Raw genomic sequence first — 20,915 nt, 5'->3', positions numbered from 1 at the left:
AAATTTCTACCTTTCTAAACATACCTTGTTCAAAGGCAGTGCCAAATAAGGCCCAAGGTTGTGGAGGACTGCCATCTAGTGGGGGTTTATTCTAATGCACATATAAAATAAACTCCCACTACCACAGTAGTTTATTCATTTGTTTAAAACAGTACCAGGATGGAGCTGGGAGGGATTATGCTAAGTGAAATAAGTCAAAAGAAAAAGATAAATATCAGATGGTTTAACTTATATGCAGAATATAGAGAAGCCAAACACAAGTTCAGGAAAAAGACAAAACTTGCAAGCGAACCATAGATCTGAGGCATGCAGTATGGGAGGAGTAGAGAGGGTTCATGATAGGGGAGCAAAGAGCACAAGGGACTGTGGTGATGGATCATGGGTGCTATGATAGTGGGAGAAATACAGGGACTACACATGAGGGGAGAAATCAAACATTAAAATTAACAACAATGTAAGAAAATTAATTGCTAGTAGAGCACCATGGTTTTTTTTTGTTGTTGTTTAATTCCTTTCATGAGTACTACTGACATGATTAACCAACTTACTAATTTCATGAGAAGTCACCTAAAATACCAAAGAAAGTAGAAATTTTAACTATGTTTTTTTAACTCAAGATTTTTAACTTTCCTATTTTAAATTCAGATCAAGTCTAAGAAAGTTTTCAAATTTAAACTTTGATGTGCTCATCCCTGTAAAGGCATAGACTCACACTAGAAATTTTAGGTTTAAAAAATAGCTCTCTTTTGAAATGTGCACATCTTGGGTTGACTTTTACTTGCTTCTTCCTAAGATATATATTTTTCATCATTACTTTATGAAGTACTCAGGATGTGGGGGAGAAGCTACTTCAGATTGAGAAAAAAATATTTTATAACCTTTGACTCAATAATTCAACTTCTTTATTCTGTCTTAAGGAAATAACCATCAATGTGGACAAAGATTAATGTTCAGGGCCTCTCTGGTGGCGCAAGGGTTTAAGACTCAACCTATGAAGCTATCCACAGCCACTGCAGCACAAGTTCAATCCCCAGCCAGCCTGGGAGCAACCCACATGGCTCAGCAGACCTCTCCTGACTCACCGGCTACTCCCCTCAGCAGTGTACTTCAGTACATCTGCCTGTTCTTCCCCCCCTGTCTCTGGTGAATCCTCTCACACCCCACCTCTGGCCTGTACCCCAGTTCTTATATGCATAAATACATAAATCTTTAAAAAAAAGATTAATGTTCAACGATGTTCATTTTGGCAAATAAAACTTATATTTTGATAATAACTTGCTAAATCTATGAAGTAAAATTTACTTAGCCATTCTCCTTACTACTCATTAAAATCACTTCTAATTTTCCTGCATTACAGATAAATGCATGTATGTACATACACAAGGGAAGGAAAGGAAGCCAGAAAGAGGGAGGAATTAAATAAATAGAAGACAACTCAATATGACTTTTCCATAATTTGGATTTTTTCCTAATACACATTCCCATAAGTCACATTTCAGCATCCAAGAACATTTCATAGTTCTTAACAGTCAACTTGCATCATAAAGAGTAACGTGTCATATAATATGACCACAAGCAATGTAGGATGGAAGGCTGTACTATCACCTCCTTGGCATCACGTTTTAGCCCATGGCCACTTTTTAAACAATTTTACTGCAATGGAGCTTACATAACACCCTTTAAAGTATATAATTCAATCATGTTTCATGTATTTACAGAGCTGTGCAATTGTCTGACTTTAGACCATTTGTATCATACCCCAATGAAACATTGTGTCCATTATCCACAGTAGCTCACGATTCACCCTGACAACCCCCTAATATGGCTAATTTTTACTGATTTACGACCTCACTATTATTTCATGTTCTCCTATTGATGCCTCAGTGATATTACATAAGTGTTTGAAACCCATGAAATAGAATAATTTCTTCCACTATTCTGTTTCAAATCAGAAATACTCTGCTTAACCACAGGAAAGTAAAATATGTCAGAATGTCCTCTTGTTTTTTCAATACATACTTTTTAATATAATGCACAATTTAAGAACTAAGAAAAGATATGTAAGTACAAAGTTATTTGTTCTTTTCAAAAGTAGTGACAACTATCATTACTTTGGAAGTCCATTATAAATCCAGCAAAAATGTCACACAAAAGCAAGAAACTTCTTTTAATTTATATAGTTTTACTTCAATTTGGTTATATCAGTGGAATAATAAGATTAAAAGTACAGGGCAATCTACATAAGATAACATTTAATATGAGATTTAAAGAATTATCTTAATTCCAAATATTAATACCAAATATTTGGTATTCTTAATACCAAAAAAAAAATTTAATTTAACTAAATACTTCTTTTCTCATGCCATAGCTTTTTGGGATTCCAGATGCACAGAATTTAGCAACTTAATTTGGGGGATTTAGTAGGGGAAATAAAAATTAAAATGGTTAATTAAACAAAGAAGCCTCAGTTCTCCAATCATGTCAGATACTTTTTGCAAGAAAGGTGAAAATCAGCTCCAACACATGGGGATGGGAGGGGACACTTCCCTGATAGAAGTCAGTCTCTCATTAAATCTTAGCTTTTTCTATTCTTGAGCTAACTCTAGATCGCCAATATTTCTCAAATAATCCAAACATCCTGTTATTTAAGTGAGCAATTTTGTGATCTAGCCAAGTGTTTTGCCTAATATCATTTCAATTACACAAAACATTTCTTTGCACATCACCACCCAAAATATTCTTGAGCGCTAATTTGTGTGCTCAAATTCATCTATTCCTTGCCTTTCACATGTATATATGAAAAAACTGAGTTCAAATAGTCTTTTATTATGTCACTAATGAAAAATCTGACATAGGTTGCCTGTTTTTTATTAATACAATAGCTAAACAACAAACTCATAAAAGCATGAGCCCAGAAAGAGCTAAAATATTATTTAAAAAAAAAAACCCAGTTACAAGTTCTACAGGTGCTATACATGCCTACACAGACACAAAACCACAAAGATCAGTATCACTATTTGGCTTCCCGTCCTTCCAGCACCAGCAGCTCCTCTGTCAAGGTAAAGTGAGAGAAACTAGATTGTAATAAAAACACTCCCACACCAAAAGCAACAGTGTACATGAGCAAGAACACCTGCCTGCTGACTCTGGAAATTCAGGGACCAAGGTGGGCACACTGCAGGTAGCCCTTCTGATAAGTAGAAAAAGATACCATAAGGTGGGAGGATGCAACCCAACTAAGCCAGTCCTCAGTCAAGGTGACGCCTTTGTGAGATTTAGAAAAAGCATCCCTTCCCCTGGGGAGGTGCAGTCCTGACTAGGGAACATAGTTTGATGAGCAAGATCACATATGCGTTCCTGTGTCCACTTGCCCCTGACCCAGATGCCCGAGCGCAGATCCAAGCTGCATACTGTAAGCAGTGGTCCTGGAGGCAAGGGGGGTGGAGCAAGACCTGCAGCTTTACCATGCTTATACCAGGCAGAGCAGGGACCCCAACAAAGGAGATGAACTGCTTCTTTTACCAAGAGAGGCAGACATATTTCTACTACCCGAAAGCTCAATGTTAGTAATTTCTTATAGAAAGACAAAATTTAAAGAAAAGGCTATTTTAGAAACAGCTCTGTGATCATATAAAAGTGCTAGTTATATGAAGGTCAAACACATTTACTGTTTAAAGTGTACTGTTTTTGTTATTTTGTTCATGCACTGAATACAAAGATTTCAGTTAGGTATGTTTAACGCTCTCTGAGAGTCTTAACACATAATCCTCCATTTTTACATGGCCAAATGGCCTCGATCTGGTACTCATAGTGGCACTCTCACAATTAAATGTAAATTACCTTTTACACCACCAAATGATCCATAAGTCATATTGCAGGCTGTTCTCTGAAGGTTATGCTCATACATCAATTTGATCTGATACTGATTTCCATGTTCCACATTACCCAAGGTTCCTAAGGAGAAAAAAATAAAAGGATTTTTTATTTGTTTTTAATATCAAAAAATGTTAATTTCTTCTCATTCTCTACCCCAATTCTAAGTAACTCAATTTCAAAGAAAGGTAAAATGACAAAGCATTATGTATCATGAACAATTAGCATAATAATGATACAGAATGTCAGCACAACTACAATGGTTCAGGTCTCAACTAGATTACACCACTAGATAAAAGACTACCCCCATGACATTCCATGATCTATTTTCATTATGTCTCAGTAATGCATAGTTATTTAAATAATGGCAAAACCCTGCAATTTCATCCTGAAATAAATTAAGTCAAGTTCCTTGCACTTATAAACACTAACAGAACAAACAAATGATTAAAAATATCTAAGAAAAAATTTCCTAAATTTTCAAGTAATTCAATCGTCTGTCCTGACTTAAGTCCCTAGTATATTATATTCTAATTTAATCAAGAGCAATTCTAAGCTTCCCTCACCAAGTAAGTAGGATAATATATTTTACTTGAATCTGCCAAAAAGAATTTCCTGCAAAATAAATGAACCAAAAAAGATTTATCTGTATTTCATAGATCGTATTTTCTATAACCACTTGGTGAGTTCTTTCCAAATGAGAAAAGATTCTTTATCCACATTTTACACTCTGATGCCAGACTTTCTCGAGAACTTACAGTTGGAGTTCTAGCCTAGTGAGCAAGCAAGATTATCATGATTTAAAAGGGTGTTCAAAAGAAAGAGGATTCAGAATGCAACTCTTTCCATAAAGAGGTATCTTTATCATTCATTCAAACACAGAAAATTTAAAGGAAAATCTGAAATATTATAAAGTAAATGAAATGGTCCCCAAATTAGATAGTATTAGATCATTAAAAGAATGTAAATATAAATGCCTCTATGTATATACGTATTTATGGAATTTACCAATATCACAGAAGTTGTAAGAATAGAAACATTTTTATTTCCATGTTAAAATTGAGGTACCTTAACTTCAAAAAACTTTAAAAAACTTCTTTCCAAATCACATAGTTGGTAAAGGACACAGAACTCAAACTATTAATGAGTCTTTTGAGCTAGTAGTATATATCCTGGCCCATGGTTGTCCACAATTTAATCACTTTCAGAGAACTTATTAAGTCAATGAAAATTTCTCTAAAGAAAGCAGAATTGGGCCTCCCTGGTGGCGCAGGCGGTTGAGCACAGCGCTGTGAAGCTGTCCACAGCCTCTGCAGTGCCGGTTGGATCCCCGCTGGCCTAGGAGCAACCCACGTGGCGAGCAGACCTCTCCTGACTCACCCACCACTCCCCTCAGCAGTGTATTTCATCAGTCTGCCTGTTCTGTGCCCCACTCTGTCTCTGGTGAATCTTCTCACCCTCCCGCGCATCTGGCCTGTACCCTGGCTCTTGTATCAATAAAAAATAAATCTTTAAAAAATTTTAAAAAAGAAAAAAAAAGAAAGCAGAATTGAAGATATGTCATTTTCACTCCACCTTTCTCAGCCTGGCCTTCTCGTCCTCGTTTGGAAGGTGGAGGGCTAAAAGGGAATAAATGGAGGAATTTTTGGAAGAGAATCACTTCTACTCAGATCTATGTCCCTGAATGCTAACAACAGATTTCACAGTCCAGGAGATTGATTTTAGAAAGTCACCTCTAGATGGCCTCAAATCTTTTTAGAAGCACACATATAAAGGAAAACAAAAATATTTGGGGTGAGGGCAGTTGAGGGTAAAAATGTCAAGTTCAGCTAACACTTTCATCTGCTGACACTAGTGGTTTCACTTAAAACTAAAAAATGTTTATGCTTCCCCTGTTACAGTAAAAGCTAGGTAAAAGTTCAGTCTGGAATCTCAAGAAATATATTCAAGAGAACAAAAACATTAACTTTTCATGCTTCTCAATTTAAGCCAAGCCAGGAAAAATATACAAATTGTCAGCCTACAAATATCACATTAAACTGAAGAAATGAGAGAAAGAACAGGGAAGTGGGGTGGGGTAAAAGGGAATGTAGTTTGGATAACTTCTCATCCCGAGAGAATAAAAGCTTTTAAATGAATAAAAAGAATAAAAAAAATGATAAAATTGCCATTCCATCACAAATAACTTTCATTTTCAATACTAATTTGAAAGAGAATACTGATGTCCCACAAACAAGTTGTGACTAATCATGCCATTTTCTTTAAGTCAGTTTTTCTGATAAATATATATTTTATCCCAAGGCCCCAGTAGAACTCTAGATGCTTCTGCTTCCTGAGCAAGTCTAGGAAAGGCCAAGATTCTAACTTAATAGCTATTGTTTTGAAGATACTGCCCTCTCCTGCCCATTTAGAGCCCCCATAAATGTCCCAGAAGGAACCAATTCTCCACCAAGTATTCAACAGTAACATTGGGCAAGTTCCTCCTCCATAGTCTATACAACCCAGTTCATAAATATCACTTGCAATTAACAGCTTATGTTGGGAAGCAGAGCAACAACTAGATTCATGCAGTAGAGTAGCCTAATCATACCTTCTCCATGGAAGACTAAATATTTGCCCTATTATTAAGAGGAACAACATCTTTCACCATGAAAGTGTTTTAATATTGAGCCTCTAATGTAAATAGAGTGGAAAAGACAATAGTAGTAACAGAGGAAGAAAACAATACATAATTGATAGTAATAATTGGCTCAGCACTACCCAGAAATTTATTCACTCATTCATTCAAGTATGTTTACCATATCCCATATGTCAAGTTACCAAATCTGCCTTACAAACCTAACAGATCCTCATTCCCAAAAGAGACTAACATTATCCAGCTCATGGCAGTAAATACAAATCATTACTCAAATTGAAAACAAAATACATAGAAAGTCTAAATCAAGATAATGAGTATAAGAAATTCAACTCTTAGAAGCTAATATTTATAACAAACTCCAAAGGAGAATATCTTTTATATAAGGAACAACCCATAGACACTTAATTTAATTGTACCCATAAAAAAATTCTCCAATATGAATTCCATAAAAGTAAATCTCTCAACTCAAACTAAAACTTATAAGTAACTGAAACAAAAATTTTTTAAATGCCTTTTATATTAAACAAAGACAAAAATGCTGAAAACAAACCACAATTAACTACCATACTTGTACCCATAGAACCGTGTCAGAGAATGGAGGCCTGATGAAGCCTCAAGGTAAGTGCTTTAAGATCTGGCTGAGTGAAGACAACCAAAAGCCAAGAAACTCAAAAAGGAAAGAGAAAACACTTGAGGCTCACCAAAGAAAATGTACTTTAAACCACTATGATTCAGCAACTAATGAATTCTGTTCTTGCTATTAAACATTTATTAAGACACGAGTGTCCTTTAGAACCCAAAATTGACCTTTATTAGTCATAAACAATCCTGGACACAATTCCTGGGAGTAAGGAGATTAGAAGAAACTGTCTACCAGAAATCTAAGTATGCATGAAAATGGCAGAACCAAAAAACCTAACAGGCTAAGTAAGTGAATGAATTAGTGAACAATGGGAAAATGTTAACCAAGATAAGAAAACTTTTAACCAAAGGTTTTGTGTTTCCAACATGTCAACATTAAGGAGTATCTATTCTTATATAATATGAAGAAGCCCAGTTTCTAATCCAAATTCTACATCAGGACCTCCCTGATGGCGCGTGGTTGAGTGCAGCACTGTGAAGCCGTCTGCAGCCTCTGCAGCGTGGGTTCAATCCCCGCCGGCTGCAGAGCAACACACATGGCTCAACAGAACTCTACTGTCTTGCCCACTGCTCCCCTCAGCAGTGTATTTCATCAGTCTGCCTGTTCTGTTCCCCGCTCTGTCTCTGGTGAATCCTCTCACCCTTCCGCACATCTGGCCTATACCCTGGTTCTTGTATAAATAAAATAAATCTTTAAAAAAAAATTTCTATATAAGAAAAAATTATTTCTTACCCGAGACAGAATAGACACAAAGTTTTCTAGCATGCAACACAGCCAAATGAAGCATTTCAGTACCTCTGAAAAACAGGGAAAGTTTTAAAAATTTAAACAATAGTAACTGAAATGTAACCAAAAAAATTGAAAATAATTTTTTAAACAGTTATAACTGCAGTCTACCATGAATAAACTAAGCAATTCACTAGATAACTTCCTAAACTGAAAAATAAATGTAGTCACAAAAAGTCAGTTTGATAATCCCAAAGGTTCAAGGACTTTGTCTCAAGAAGCTTCCTTCAGAGCAAAGCCAAGAAAACTTCCCAGAAAAAGTCATAACGGAGGCCCCTTTAGGACTGCTCTCCAACAATAAAGAGAGCCAAGCTGTGGTCCTGGTTCTCTAACTTAGTAACCCTTGACCTTGGCAAGTCACAGCTTGTATCCCCTTCTGGGAAATAAGAGGTTTCAACTGAATGAAATAAAACCAAATAATAAAGAAAAAAAATGAAAATCAAGTGAAACACCTTGTAAAATATAAAGTACAAAATGTTAATCATGATTAGTAAATGGAATATATCAATTTCAGTTTGAAATTTTATTAAAGGTATTAAAAATACTTCAGTTTGAACTAAATCTAAAGTAGAAATAAACTGCCACTGTCATGACTACACTTCTAGTTCCTATCATGTGGTTTTCAGAAACATGGCACAGTCCAGAAATGTTAAATGCAAAGTCTTCAAAGGTCAAGTGAGTAGGTATAATTGAGTAAAGGGTATACATGGCTGTAATCAACGAGACTGGGGCTAGACTGAAGGAGGCAGCTACTACTCAGTTCTAGGCTTGTGGCCAGATAGCCACACTTTTTCTAAATAAGCCAAAAAGCAGGAACTTTATATGAAATCTCTGGTTTCTTAAATGTTGGCAATTCTTAAATTTAAAACACATCTGCAAGCAGGTCTCCAGTGTGCAACTCTGCCTAAACTAGGTTATAATTTAAGTCTGGAGACTTGGATTGCAGTCTTAACTTCTGCACCTCAATTTTTGAGTGATCATTTCATCTTACAGAATGTTAGCTTCTCCTTTACAAAGAATTACAGCAGATAATACCTAAAAAATTGTTACAATCAGTATATACTCACCACTCACTCTACTAAGAGAAAAAGCAAGTATACACTGCTCACACATAATCAGAAAAGCCTGCGAAAAAAAATTTTATGTATACCCTCAACACGCAAAACAATTTTTCACCATGTACAGGAAAAAAGCACCATGTCACAAAAAAGACCGTAAATTATGAAGTTAGACTTGGGTCTGAATCCTGGCTATCTACCTTAAGCTGTGAGCTCTATCCAGTTTCCTTATCTCTAAATACAGAACACATTTTTTAAGATCAATGATATACTACTGGTTAATTAACACTAGTATAGTAACTGCTAGTACAATAACAGTAACACATTAATGTTAACCTCTTCCCTTCCAACAAGTGATCACATTGACGAAAGCCACTTAGGACTACTGTACAAAATGACTATGACAGTATTTCACTTTTTTAAAAAATGAAAAGGTAAAAATGCTTTTTAGAAGTAAGAATTCTTTCTCTCCTTACTTTATAAATCCATCATGTTTAATATGTGCTAGCTACACAATGGGCAGCTAATTGTCATTAGTTTTCAAGAGGAACCGATTTTTACCAATGAAGGCAGCCAAAGTGCAGGAAAGTCCCAACTCAGACTGGCTTTTAGTAGCCATGAATCAGCCTTCCAACAGAATGAAACATATCACCATGAGAGGATTAATGTTCAGGAAGGCTGTTTATGTGTGTGTGTTTGTTTGTTTGTTTGTTTGTTTTAACAGGAGTTACAGGCATCTGGGGTCAAAAAATTATGATGAGCAAATGGATTGAACCAAAATCCAGAGTTCAGGGCACTCTCAGACTGAAGAAGACAAATGAGGGCTCAAAAAGAAGAGGTAGGTGAAAATAAGACCACTCCTGCCTACAGCATAACTTTTCACAGGTAATTTTTAATGATTAAGAAATATAAGCTTAATTTTAAGAAAATGTATGCATGAAAATAAGAATCTGCAACATTATCAGTAAATAAAAAGGAAAAATACTACACAAAATGCAAGCCAATAAAGTTTTCTAGATTAAATTAAGTTTAAAAGCGCAGTACTTTGGAAACAAATTCTTGTTCAGAGGAAGACATACTTTGTGGGTTGAGCTTTTAAGACATTAAGGACCTTTCTTTCCCAAATTAAATAATTTGTTTTAAAACTTCAAGGTTATACACCAAAAAGCAATGGTTATCTTCTACTTGTCTAATTATTTAACTTGTATGACTAGGCTATACATACAACTTGTATGACTAGGCTATACGCAAGGTAATACGTTATGTTTATTTGGTTATTTTCAAAAGCTTATCTCTTTTACTTTAAGTTTCTGATACATCAAGCAACTTAGGACTGTTGCTACTTTATTTTTTTTTAAATATTTTAATTTATATAATTCTTACATCTTTTTTCATCTTTGCACAATGTATGCATTTTCATTTTGGTTATATTCCCCATACAATTGCACCCCCCCTTATTTTGACACTAGTCCTTCCTTTCCTCGCCCCTCACTCCCCCCCCACCCCCAGTGTGTCTCTGGTTTATAGTTGCTTGTTGATTTTGATTTTTACTTTGTATTGATTAGTCTTTTTCCTGGTCTCTTACTTAGGTTTTCTGAATTCCTGCTATGAGTGAGACCATCTGGTATTTTCCTTTTTCTTTCTGACTTATTTTGCTGAGCATGATCCCTTCTAGCTCCATCCATGTTGCGGACTGTTGCTACTTTAAAAAGTCTTATGTTATTCAATCTTAAATGCACATATTTCCGTCAGTACATGAAAAACACCCACATGACAATATCCAGAAAATATATTTAGTTTATGGATCTTCTGTTTTTCTTCAAAGAATGCACAAAAGTCACACCATAGGGGACTGACATATTCCAAAAATAAAATACCAGAATTAGTGGACTGTACTTACGAAACAAATTTTCCTACTTCCACTTGCAGTATTGGATCTCGTAGATGCACTTCTAAAAGCAAATCTTCAGCTTGAGCTCCATCTCCTGTTTTCACAGGGTGGGGATTAAAGATTCTTAGGTATCCCAAAAAGCTACCCACAATTATTTTATCTGTAGAGAGATTTTTTTTTAAAAGACATAGAAAGAAACAAACATTAGCAACAAAATTTCTTTGGAAATAAACTTTCTAATGTTTAAAAGAGAAAGATAAAAAGTAATAGAATCCAGTCTTGCTTCATATACAAATATCATTCTACCTCGGAAGATATAAAGTGAATTTATTGAAATAGCATAGCTTTTCAAAAACAGTTTTGTAGCACCAATCTACAAAAGTACCACCATTTTTTTAATACAAAAGTATTACATTTTTTCCTGTTTTGATTTGGTATCAGCAATTATAATTTAACTCAGTCAAAGCAAGCCCTTTTATCAAAGGACTAACATAACATGCTAACCTAATGTCATCATAGAGTATCAATTCTACAGCAGGTCATGGTGGTCAAAAACACTGTATTAAACAGGATTCTGAGGCTTTACTAGATAGAGTGTTCTGATTAACAAGTCTAGTCTTAGGTACAAGAGGGAGAAATGGTAGGATAGATGCTGTGCATTGAACAATGATCCCCAAAATATTATGTTGAAGTATTAACCTCCATACCTGTGACTGTATTTGGAAACAGGTCTTTGCAGATGTAAGTAAGTTAACACTCAGGTAGGTATGTAATAAGACCCAATTAATATCCTTAGAAGAAAAAACAGAGACAGAGAAGGAGAATGCCATGTGAAGGCACAGAAACACACAGGAAGTGAGCATGAGACAGCGGAGGCAGAGATAAGCATACAAGCGGAAGAATGCCAGCTGCCACCAAAAGCTAAAAGTGGCAAAGAAGGATCCCAGAGGCTTCAGGTTACCTTGCCAACCCCACCATTGGGGACTGATAGCCTCTGGAATTGTGAGAGAATAAATTTCTGTTGTTTCAAGTCACAATTTGTGGTTTTTTGTTATGGCAACCCTAAGAAACTAATGTATTGGTTATCAGTTTTCAAATCACTAGATTAGTATAATACATTAACTTTTTTCCATATACTAAAAAAAAAATTCTATTTACTTATTTATTGAGCATTTATTATGTGCCAGGCAATAGCCCAAATAGCTTATATGTACTACCTCATTAAATCATCAGAATAACTCTGAGAGGTGCAATGCTGGATTATTCAACCCTGAATAGTTCAATTATTCAATTGAATAATTCCTGGATTATTCAATCCTGAATAAATACATGTTATCAGAGATCAGTGTTAAATGAACTGATGCCTGTGCCCTGAAGATCTATACAGTCTCTGGAGTCTTGCTGATTCCTAGTCACCATAAGGATTGGTCAGTTCAATTTTTCCTTCCTTTGGGGGGAACTATGTCACTCTCATTCCAATTTCTTTTTTATTTATATTTGTTATTTACTATCACTTGGGTTTGAGGGGGTGGGGTGGAGGTGGGGGCACCAAATCCTATAGGAATATTTGGAAATTGGTTCCTAAGGTGAATTGGGTCACAACTGTCTCTCATTCTTTGGCTCTCTTTCTCTCTCCAGGCTCTATGTTAATAAACTCTTTCATTAAATTTGTTGTTATTTCTCAGTGGTCAAGTCCACATGGTGACAATTTTTAATTCCTGTTATCAAAATGTGTACACTATATGATTATAAAATAGAAAACAGGACCATTATAGTAACCCAATCACAGGTAATAGTCTCTGACAGATTTCAAACTATGATTAATATGAGATTCCCAGAAATAAAATTTATAGGCAACTCAATAAGATTTCCCCCTCCCACTCCCCAAGGGTTCATTTATTTTTTTATTGCTGAGTAGTACTCAATTATAAAAATATACTATAATGTGTTAATCATATTAAGACCTTTTTGGAGGTCTGTAAACAAAATTTCTGAGTCTCTGAGGTTAAGAGGGAAGGGAGAGGGACAGGGACAAGGGGACACAAGGGTTTGTGGGGAATAAAAGTTTCCAATTTTAAAAAATTAAAAAGAATTGTACTACCTTTTAAGATAAGTAGTATTGACTTTAAAAAAGCCTGTATCGGGCCTCCCTGGTGGTGCAGGCAGTTGAGCACTGCACTGTGAAGCTGTCCGCAGCCTCTGCAGCCCAGGTTCGATCCAGGCTGGCCAGGGAGATACCCACATGGCTCAGCAGACCTCTCCTGTCTCACTCACCTACTGCTCCCCTCAGCAGTGTTTTCAGTCCGTCTGCCTGTTCTGCTCCCTGCTCTTTCTCTGGTGAATCCTCTCACCCTCCCGCACATCTGCCTGCACCTCGGTTCTTGTAAAAATAATTTTTTTTAAAGATTTATTTATTTATTTATACAAGCACTGGGTACAGTCAGAAGCACGGGAGGGTGAGAGAATTCACCAGAGCCAGAGCGGGGAGCACAGCAGGAAGAAGGATCGAAGTACACTGCTGAGGGGAGCAGCGGGTGGCAGGAGAGGTCTGCACGCCATGTGGGACCCTCCTCCGGTGGCCAGGGAGCAGCTGGGGATCGAACCAGCAATGCAGAGGCTGCGGGCAGCTTCGCAACCCAGCACTTAACCGCTTAGCCACCGGGGAGGCCCTTGTAAAAATAAATTTTAAAAAACAAAGAAAAGTAAATAAATAAATAAATAAGCCTGTATCTTGAGTTAACAAAATCAGGGAATCCTGATTAAATGTATGGTATCCAATTTCAACTAGGATCTTGAAGTTACCAAGGAATCCTGTTTATATGTATCAAGTCTGCTTCATCTAAATAATTTCAAGATGCCTACTATCATCCTTTCACTCTCTGATGACCTCAAAGAAAGCAGGGGTCAACTGACATTACTGTCTCAACTTCCTATCTGACCTGCACCTTTCTTCATCCATATCCATTTCTTGCCATCTGTCACAATGAAGCAAGTTCTCATGCCTCTTTAATTCCATCTCATTGCACCTGAGCATCTGATCCCATCTCTCACTATCTTTTTTGGATCCTGCTCTATCAACTATATCCTCTATGTGACACACTGAATTTTTCCTACTTCTCTTTATCCTACATTGTCCTCAGCCATACTCCTCCTTTCTTCCCTTCACAGTTAAGTTTATTTAAAGGTCCATAAACACCCAGTCTTCCCACTGCCCACTCCTTTAGTCACTGCAAATCTAGATTTTGTTATCATTATGCCCACTCAATCACCCTCACCAAGAACAATAATGAGCCATTTGCTGCTAAATGGCACGGAAACTTTTCAGTCTTCATGTCACCAAAACTTGCTTCCCAAGCAGTAGCCCAACTGGTTCTCCTGACTCTGCCTGCCCTTTTTAGAGTCCATTACTAACTACTCTTCTGAAACCTCCCCCCTTTAATGCTCATATTCTCCAAGTTATTATCCTGCGGTCCCTTCCCTCTTTTTAAAGGCACTATCTCTCTCTCCCTGTGCATTTTCACACATTCTCAGGGCTTCAAATACAATCAGCATAATGCTCCCTCCCGAATCTCTACCACTAGTCTGTCTACTAGACATTCCTGCCACTACATGGCATATCTCAAACTGTTCTCATTAGCCTATTGCTCCATAATATCAACAACAATAATTCTTAAGCTTTAGTTTGCCACCATTCAACTGTGGAGCTTGTCAAAAATGCCTAAACACCCCTCCAATCCACCTACCACAGACAATAAGATCTTTAACATCTTCTACAATTGGAATAGAAAATCTTCATATAACAACCTGTGTGATATTATAATGCAGGTGGTCCAGACTTTGAGAAATAATGGTCAGTATTTTCCTTCCTTCTGTGTGGGACACACACATACAGAACAACTTTTGTATAGCTTGCTTGAGAAAACAGAGGAAGTTGCTCATAACCAGCAATGAATTGGGGCAGGGGGCAATATCTCATCATATTGGCATCCCATATATGGCACCCCAGTGAGGAGCTCTAAGGGGCATGATGAGTGAACAGTATACTCATATAATCAGTTTCCAACCAAGCTGAGATTTAGGTAGTTTGGGCAGAGGTGGGTTTGAAATCTTTGTCTAGTAGGTATTTTTGGTATGAGTCTTCTATGTTGCCAAATAATAGGGAAAGCATAAGTTTTAACAAACAATTGGGAGGAAGCAAGGTTGATAATCTTTCAGGAACAGCTCAAGGACACCCTCAGAATAGAAGGCCTTCCTATCTCCTATTGGTGGAGATGAGGGTGAAGATTTTTGTTAGAAATAATTTAGTAGGTGTTAAGCACAATTTAGTGCTTCCCATTCTTCTTGCCAATATGATTTTCTTTCACTTGATCCCCCATGTTCTACTATTTTCAAAATAAGCAAGAGAAATAGAATAAAGAAAAATATAAGGGAACATGACTATATATCATTAAAACCAAATACCAATTTCAAATAACTAAAATGTTCTCAAGACTGATTTTAAAGATTTGGAGACACAAAGAGTAGCAAGTAATACAAAAATAAGACAGAATGTTGTTTCTATATCATGAAATTTAAGTGAAAGCAATTAACAATTGTTTTCTATCAATAAATAGAGCTAGCATAATTTCTCCTTCTGGCATGAGTGGCTTCAGATTTCATTTTAAAAGAATATAATTCTTGGAAATAATTTCTAAAAAAGAAAATTCAAAATTCAAAATATTTTACTAGCTCTACCCCTCCCCGTAAAACCTAATTTTGCAACAAATTAAATGACACCTTATATATTTTTTTCAGAATGCTTGCAAATAATATGACAGGATCAACATAAGGCAGCAAAACACAAACAACAAAATAGAAGAAATATATTTATCAGCCTATTACCTATATTTTACTTACAAGGAAAATTACCTTCTGATTTAGGGCATAATTATGACAGTTCACTTAAGTTCTGTGAAGTACACATTTTTTAAAGATGCCATTTTATTTCATCTCTGTAAAGCGATGCTCCAGGACGCAAGGCCATAAATTGCTTACCGAGTCCATTTCCAGTATTGTCAACATCAGCCAAACACAAACAACCTTGATCAAATTCTTCTTTTTCTCCCAAAACAGTAGACCACCAATCACGGGCTTTAAATAAAGACATTTTCACTCACTCTAAAAAGAAAGCATTTATTTATGGTAAAAATTCAATTCACACCAAAAAATCCACTTCACACCATGAATTAAAAATAAGACACAGAAGGGCCTCCACTGGTGGCGCAGCGGTTGAGCGTTGCGCTGCGAAGCTGCCCGCAGCCTCTGCAGCGCCGGTTCGATCACCGGCTGCGGGGAGAGGGTCCCACATGGCGCGCAGACCTCTCCTGCCGCATGCTGTTCCCCTCAGCAGTGTATTTCATCAGTCTGTCTGTTCTGTTCCCCACTCTGGCTCTGGTGAATTCTCTCACCCTCCCGTGCTTCTGACTGTACCCAGTGCTTGCATAATAAATATATAAATCTTTAAAAAAAAAAAAAAAAGACACAGAAAGTCAAACTTAGATCACTCTTAGAAAAATATTTCTGCATGTAACTTTAATTTTTTTTTTTATTCTATGGATATACGTAAAACCACAAATCCAAATGGCTAGAAGCAGTCAACAGGTGTTTTTGTTTTGTAATGCCATTGGAAAGTCAGGCTGAGAAATTCTACATTTGTGTGTTAGGCCAATTCTCTCTTCTGGTATATTTAATAGAGTACTGTATAAAGTAACCAAACAGCATATTCTGGAGATCAAGAGTTAAATTCTACTAATATAAGTTAGCAAATAATTCCTTACTTATCAAAATGCCTAAATTCCCTTCAGTTTGGTCACTGGAAAAACCACAGCATCTCCTGTCACAATGAGTTATTGAAAGGAGCAAATGAGATGAAATTCATCAAATGATTAAAACCAGAAGAGACACAAGTTTTCAAAAAGCATTCATTCCCTTCCCCTATTCTAATCATAGAAACATGAGATAAAAAATGAAAATTCACAACAAAAAGAACCAGTGAAACTGGGTTGGAGGTACACCTATACTATAACTACCTGTAGGTCCTCAGGCAACCAACACAATCTCACGGTGCATTGATTCTTCAACTAGAATGAGGAACACTACACCAGCCTCACTTACCACTGAGTTAGTGTTATGGTGTAAGTCGAAATGCATTGAACCTTTTGAATTAACACCAACATCACAAGCTCTGGGAATCTGTGAAAATTCATTTTTTGTGAGGTTTTCCTCCATGCTACGTTTATTTAAATGTTAGGAAATTCTCCTTATTCACATAAGTTATGTTCTCTAAGGTCACACCAAACACTGAATTAGTGAATACTAAACCATCTCTCATAGGGAAATAAAGGATCAGACACTGGTAAGCCCCTGATCACATCTTTATCAACCAATCAATGAAAAACTTTTACATGTTTCTGTTGAAACATTTAATTTAATACATCTTTGATTCATTAGCATTTGACTCAAGAGCCAATAGTGGTATAATTCATATTTGAAAAGTTTATCTAATACATGTATTTTCTTCATAAAGTATACCACACCCTTCTTGCACTTAGGAACATTAGACAGCACTTCACATTATATCTGGGGACTATTTTAAATAGCAAAGGCACCAAAAAAAAAAAAAAGGCACAGAGATCTAAAAAACATGGCACTAAATAGCCCATGAAAAGGAAACTTGTTTACAGTATGAACGTTGAAACAAGAAGTCAGAAAGTGTTAGACATCAATTGGGAACATGTGCATCAAAACTACTCTGGGGGGCCTCCCTGATGGCACAAACGGTTAAATCTCAGCGCTATGAAGCTATCTGCAGCACCAGTTCTATCCCTGGTCAGGGAGCTAACCCACATGGCACAGCAGACCTCTCCTGTATTGCTCTCTGCTCCCCTCAGCAGTGTATTTCAATAGATCCGCCTGTTCTGCTCCCCACTCTGTCGCTGGTGAATCTTCTCACACCCCTACACCTCTAGCCTACACCCCAACTCTTGTATGCATAAATAAAATAAATCTTCAAAATACTGTGAGCGGAAAATGCACATCTGAAGGAAAATTATAGAATTAAGAGGTTAAGATCCTAAAGATGCTCATATTCGGAGCTTCTCCTTGTCCGTATTCATGCTAGTGCTGCCTCAAATTTTGGAAAGTAGGAATCAGGCCTTCTAGTCCAAGAAAGATGACAAATGCACGTAGAATTAGAAGAATTTGCTTTTAAAGACAGTATTACAAGGGTTCAGTGTAGAAATTTTCAAAAAAAGACACAAAAAAGCGAAAGAGCACAGGAGAGGGAGTAAGTCCCTGTCTGACCCCACACACCAGCAATATGATCTTAGTTAAATCCCTCACCCTGCAGCCTTCCATTTGTTTTTGAGGGTTGGGAGGATAAAATGACCTAACATTTGTGAGGTTTTTTTCCTATATATATATATATATATATTATATATATATATACACATATATATACATTTACATCATTCTTCCTTTTTGTACAATGTATGCTTTCTCCTCTCAGGTGTAGAATGACCTAACATTTGCAACTACTTAGCCCAAAGTCCAACCCACAGGAAGCACTCACCATCACATAAATATCAGTAGTAGCCTAGGGGCAGTAATAGTAATAATGATGGTAATGGCAGAGAGTGTTCCCAGCAAGATAATATTGCAAATGCCAGTTTGACCCTGGAATGAAGCTTTAAAGGGGTCATTCAAAAAGACTGACAGCAATCTTTCACTAAACTATTGCTAATCAGCAAAGATGTTTTTTAATACCCTCTTGTGTTTCAGTAATATTTTTGAATATCTGAAAGTCTTTATCTGAGGGATAAGAGTTTGTTAAATACACCAAAGGTATAAAACTTTTGAAATTACTGTATGCTATTGATATTAGCTTCTTTTCCCTTTAATGAATATTTCCACCAAGAAGTTGTACCAAAAACATAAATGTGTAGCTGTAATTTTAGAATTACACAAAATGAAAACGTCCATCAATAAAAAAACTTGTAAACTATTTGTAATTTAGCAGTTTCTTTTTTAATTCTTCTAAATAATGGTTAAGTCAAAGAAAATATGAGCCATTATTCTTTTTATGTATTTCTAACAAGTTAGAAAATCTCTTCCCCTCTGAATGCTGGGAGAGGTTAGTTAAGACCCACAGTTTTTCCCTCCAGTATCTTCAAGGGGTGTGTGTGTGTGTGTGTGTGTGTGTGTGTGTGTGTGTGTTGCATATGTGAGATATGGTTTTATTTTTAAGTAAAGGTGAGATGGCAAATAAGAAAAAGAAAACAGTTTCTTAGGAAATTGGAGTCAATTGCAGAGCTTGATTGGGGAAAGGGTATGATGATAAAATCAGTTCAATCCATCTAAACTGCTGTGGTCTGCAAAGTATAAAGAGAAAGAAAAGCAATAATCCTCTTGCAAGAAGGAATTAGGGAGCATTAATTAGTACACGCATCCTACTCATTGGCTGAGTACTGCTTGACTATTTACCCACAGCACCTGCTGAAGCGCCACAGGAGGATACTGAGCACACCACGTGACATTCCTGGATGGAATCTTTAAAAATTCTTATCACCCTTTCTCAAAAATGTTCACAGGATCTTACACACATTGTGCTGGTAGCTGTGTTTGGTCTTGTTTTGGTTTGTGTTTAATCCAAACACCCCTCCTAAGAAACCCATAGCTCTATATCCCAAAACCATTACATGGCACCAATCTCGCCCACAAAATAAAACACAGACAGAGCATTCATGCACCAGCTGTTTAGTTCCACACTTATTTTCTTACCTGATGCTGGATCAGGGGAGTCCTGCCCCACCTTTCTTCAAACTCTCTTCCCACTGATGTCGCTTTAGAGCGCCTGCCAGGGTCCCAGGGCTGAAGCAACAAGGACAAGAAGGAAGGGTGCAGAAAAAAGCAACCCCCAGCTTCACAAGCCCTCTCTTCTTCTCCTGCTGCAATTTGTTCCAAGTCCCAGGCAGAGACAGAGCTTCACCAGGTAGCGCAACCGGCTCCACGAAGTTGGAGCGACCCCCCCAAAGAGGTCCCCTGCATCGCTCCTCTGCCACCCCCAGAGACAAGCAGGGGAAACCTCATCAATCTGTTGGAAGGGGCCAAACAATCGAGAACGACGGCAAGTTCTACTGCTCACAAAAAGGAGGAAATGATGAAGGAAGCAGACAGTGGAATGTAGCAGAAAGGGGATAGCAGCGGCGGAAGGGACACCTCCCCACTCCAGCCTAACTCCAAGCCATCTTCGCCCTGTTGTCATAGCACTTTACAACGAACACTACTGCGCATGTCACATCCCGCGCCGCGACGCCTTCTGGGGGTTGTAGTCCAGAGTGGTTGGGGCGGCTGCCCCCGGAAAAACGTTTTCTGAGTGGGCCGCGGGTAAAATCAAATTTCTGCTGGTGCAAAGCGGGAACGCATCGCTGATTCGTCCTTATTAGCAAAGAGAAAAAGTAACATAATTCCCTTCTCTGTCTTTGGACAGTTCCTCGCACCCCATTATCTGAGAAGACCCGCACCCCCTCCGGCGCTGACTCGCGGGGGGGTGCTTTCCGCGGGAGCGGGAGGGGCGGGACTTGCGGGCGTCTGGGCCCGGCGCTCAGGGGCCTTCTGCTGCCGGATCGACCTCTTTTCTGGCTCGCGGCGGGCGCGTGGCGCGGTAGCTGGCTCCAGCGTGGCCCCCCAGTAGCGGACTAGGGGGCAGTTTTGCTTGGGGAAACCTAGGTAACTTGCAGAACCTGAGCTACAGGGGACTCAGAACAATTCCTTCTTCAGTTTCCCACCTGAACTAGAAAGGACTAGAACAGGTGTCAAATGAGTCCATTCGTAGAGATTTTTGAAATTTCACATTCACCCCTGTTGTTTTGGTACAAGCTAGTGTGTGTCACACCCTCTGAAATAACTAGTCTGTATTGTTACATTCAAAAGATTATCATTTATTTCTTTAAAACATTTTTATTATAAACAATGCTACAATTTAAAATA

At 37.4% G+C, this 20,915-nt stretch overlaps 1 protein-coding gene across 4 annotated transcripts in view; it reads right to left on the bottom strand.

Moving 5' to 3' along the window:
* Positions 1 to 20,374, bottom strand: part of BBS9 (Bardet-Biedl syndrome 9) — a 345,679-nt gene extending 325,305 nt beyond the window's left edge. For 2 of the 4 annotated variants that reach the window (XM_054692461.1, XM_054692463.1), the window contains exons 1-5: positions 19,707 to 20,374; positions 15,924 to 16,046; positions 10,899 to 11,049; positions 7,887 to 7,951; positions 3,841 to 3,954 (exon numbers count right to left, since the gene is read on the bottom strand). In XM_054692461.1, the coding sequence (XP_054548436.1) occupies positions 3,841 to 3,954; positions 7,887 to 7,951; positions 10,899 to 11,049; positions 15,924 to 16,035 (442 nt within the window). In that variant the 5' untranslated portion in view covers positions 16,036 to 16,046; positions 19,707 to 20,374. The remainder of the gene's footprint in view (positions 1 to 3,840; positions 3,955 to 7,886; positions 7,952 to 10,898; positions 11,050 to 15,923; positions 16,047 to 19,706) is intronic. The other 2 variants (XM_054692462.1, XM_054692464.1) reach the window with 2 other exon arrangements.
* Between the last annotated feature and the right edge of the window lie 541 nt (positions 20,375 to 20,915).

This window comes from Talpa occidentalis, unplaced genomic scaffold (genome assembly GCF_014898055.3).
Source record: "Talpa occidentalis isolate TD23 unplaced genomic scaffold, MPIMG_talOcc4v2.1, whole genome shotgun sequence".
NCBI lineage: Eukaryota > Metazoa > Chordata > Mammalia > Eulipotyphla > Talpidae > Talpa > Talpa occidentalis.
This window is presented reverse-complemented; position numbering and strand designations above follow the sequence as displayed.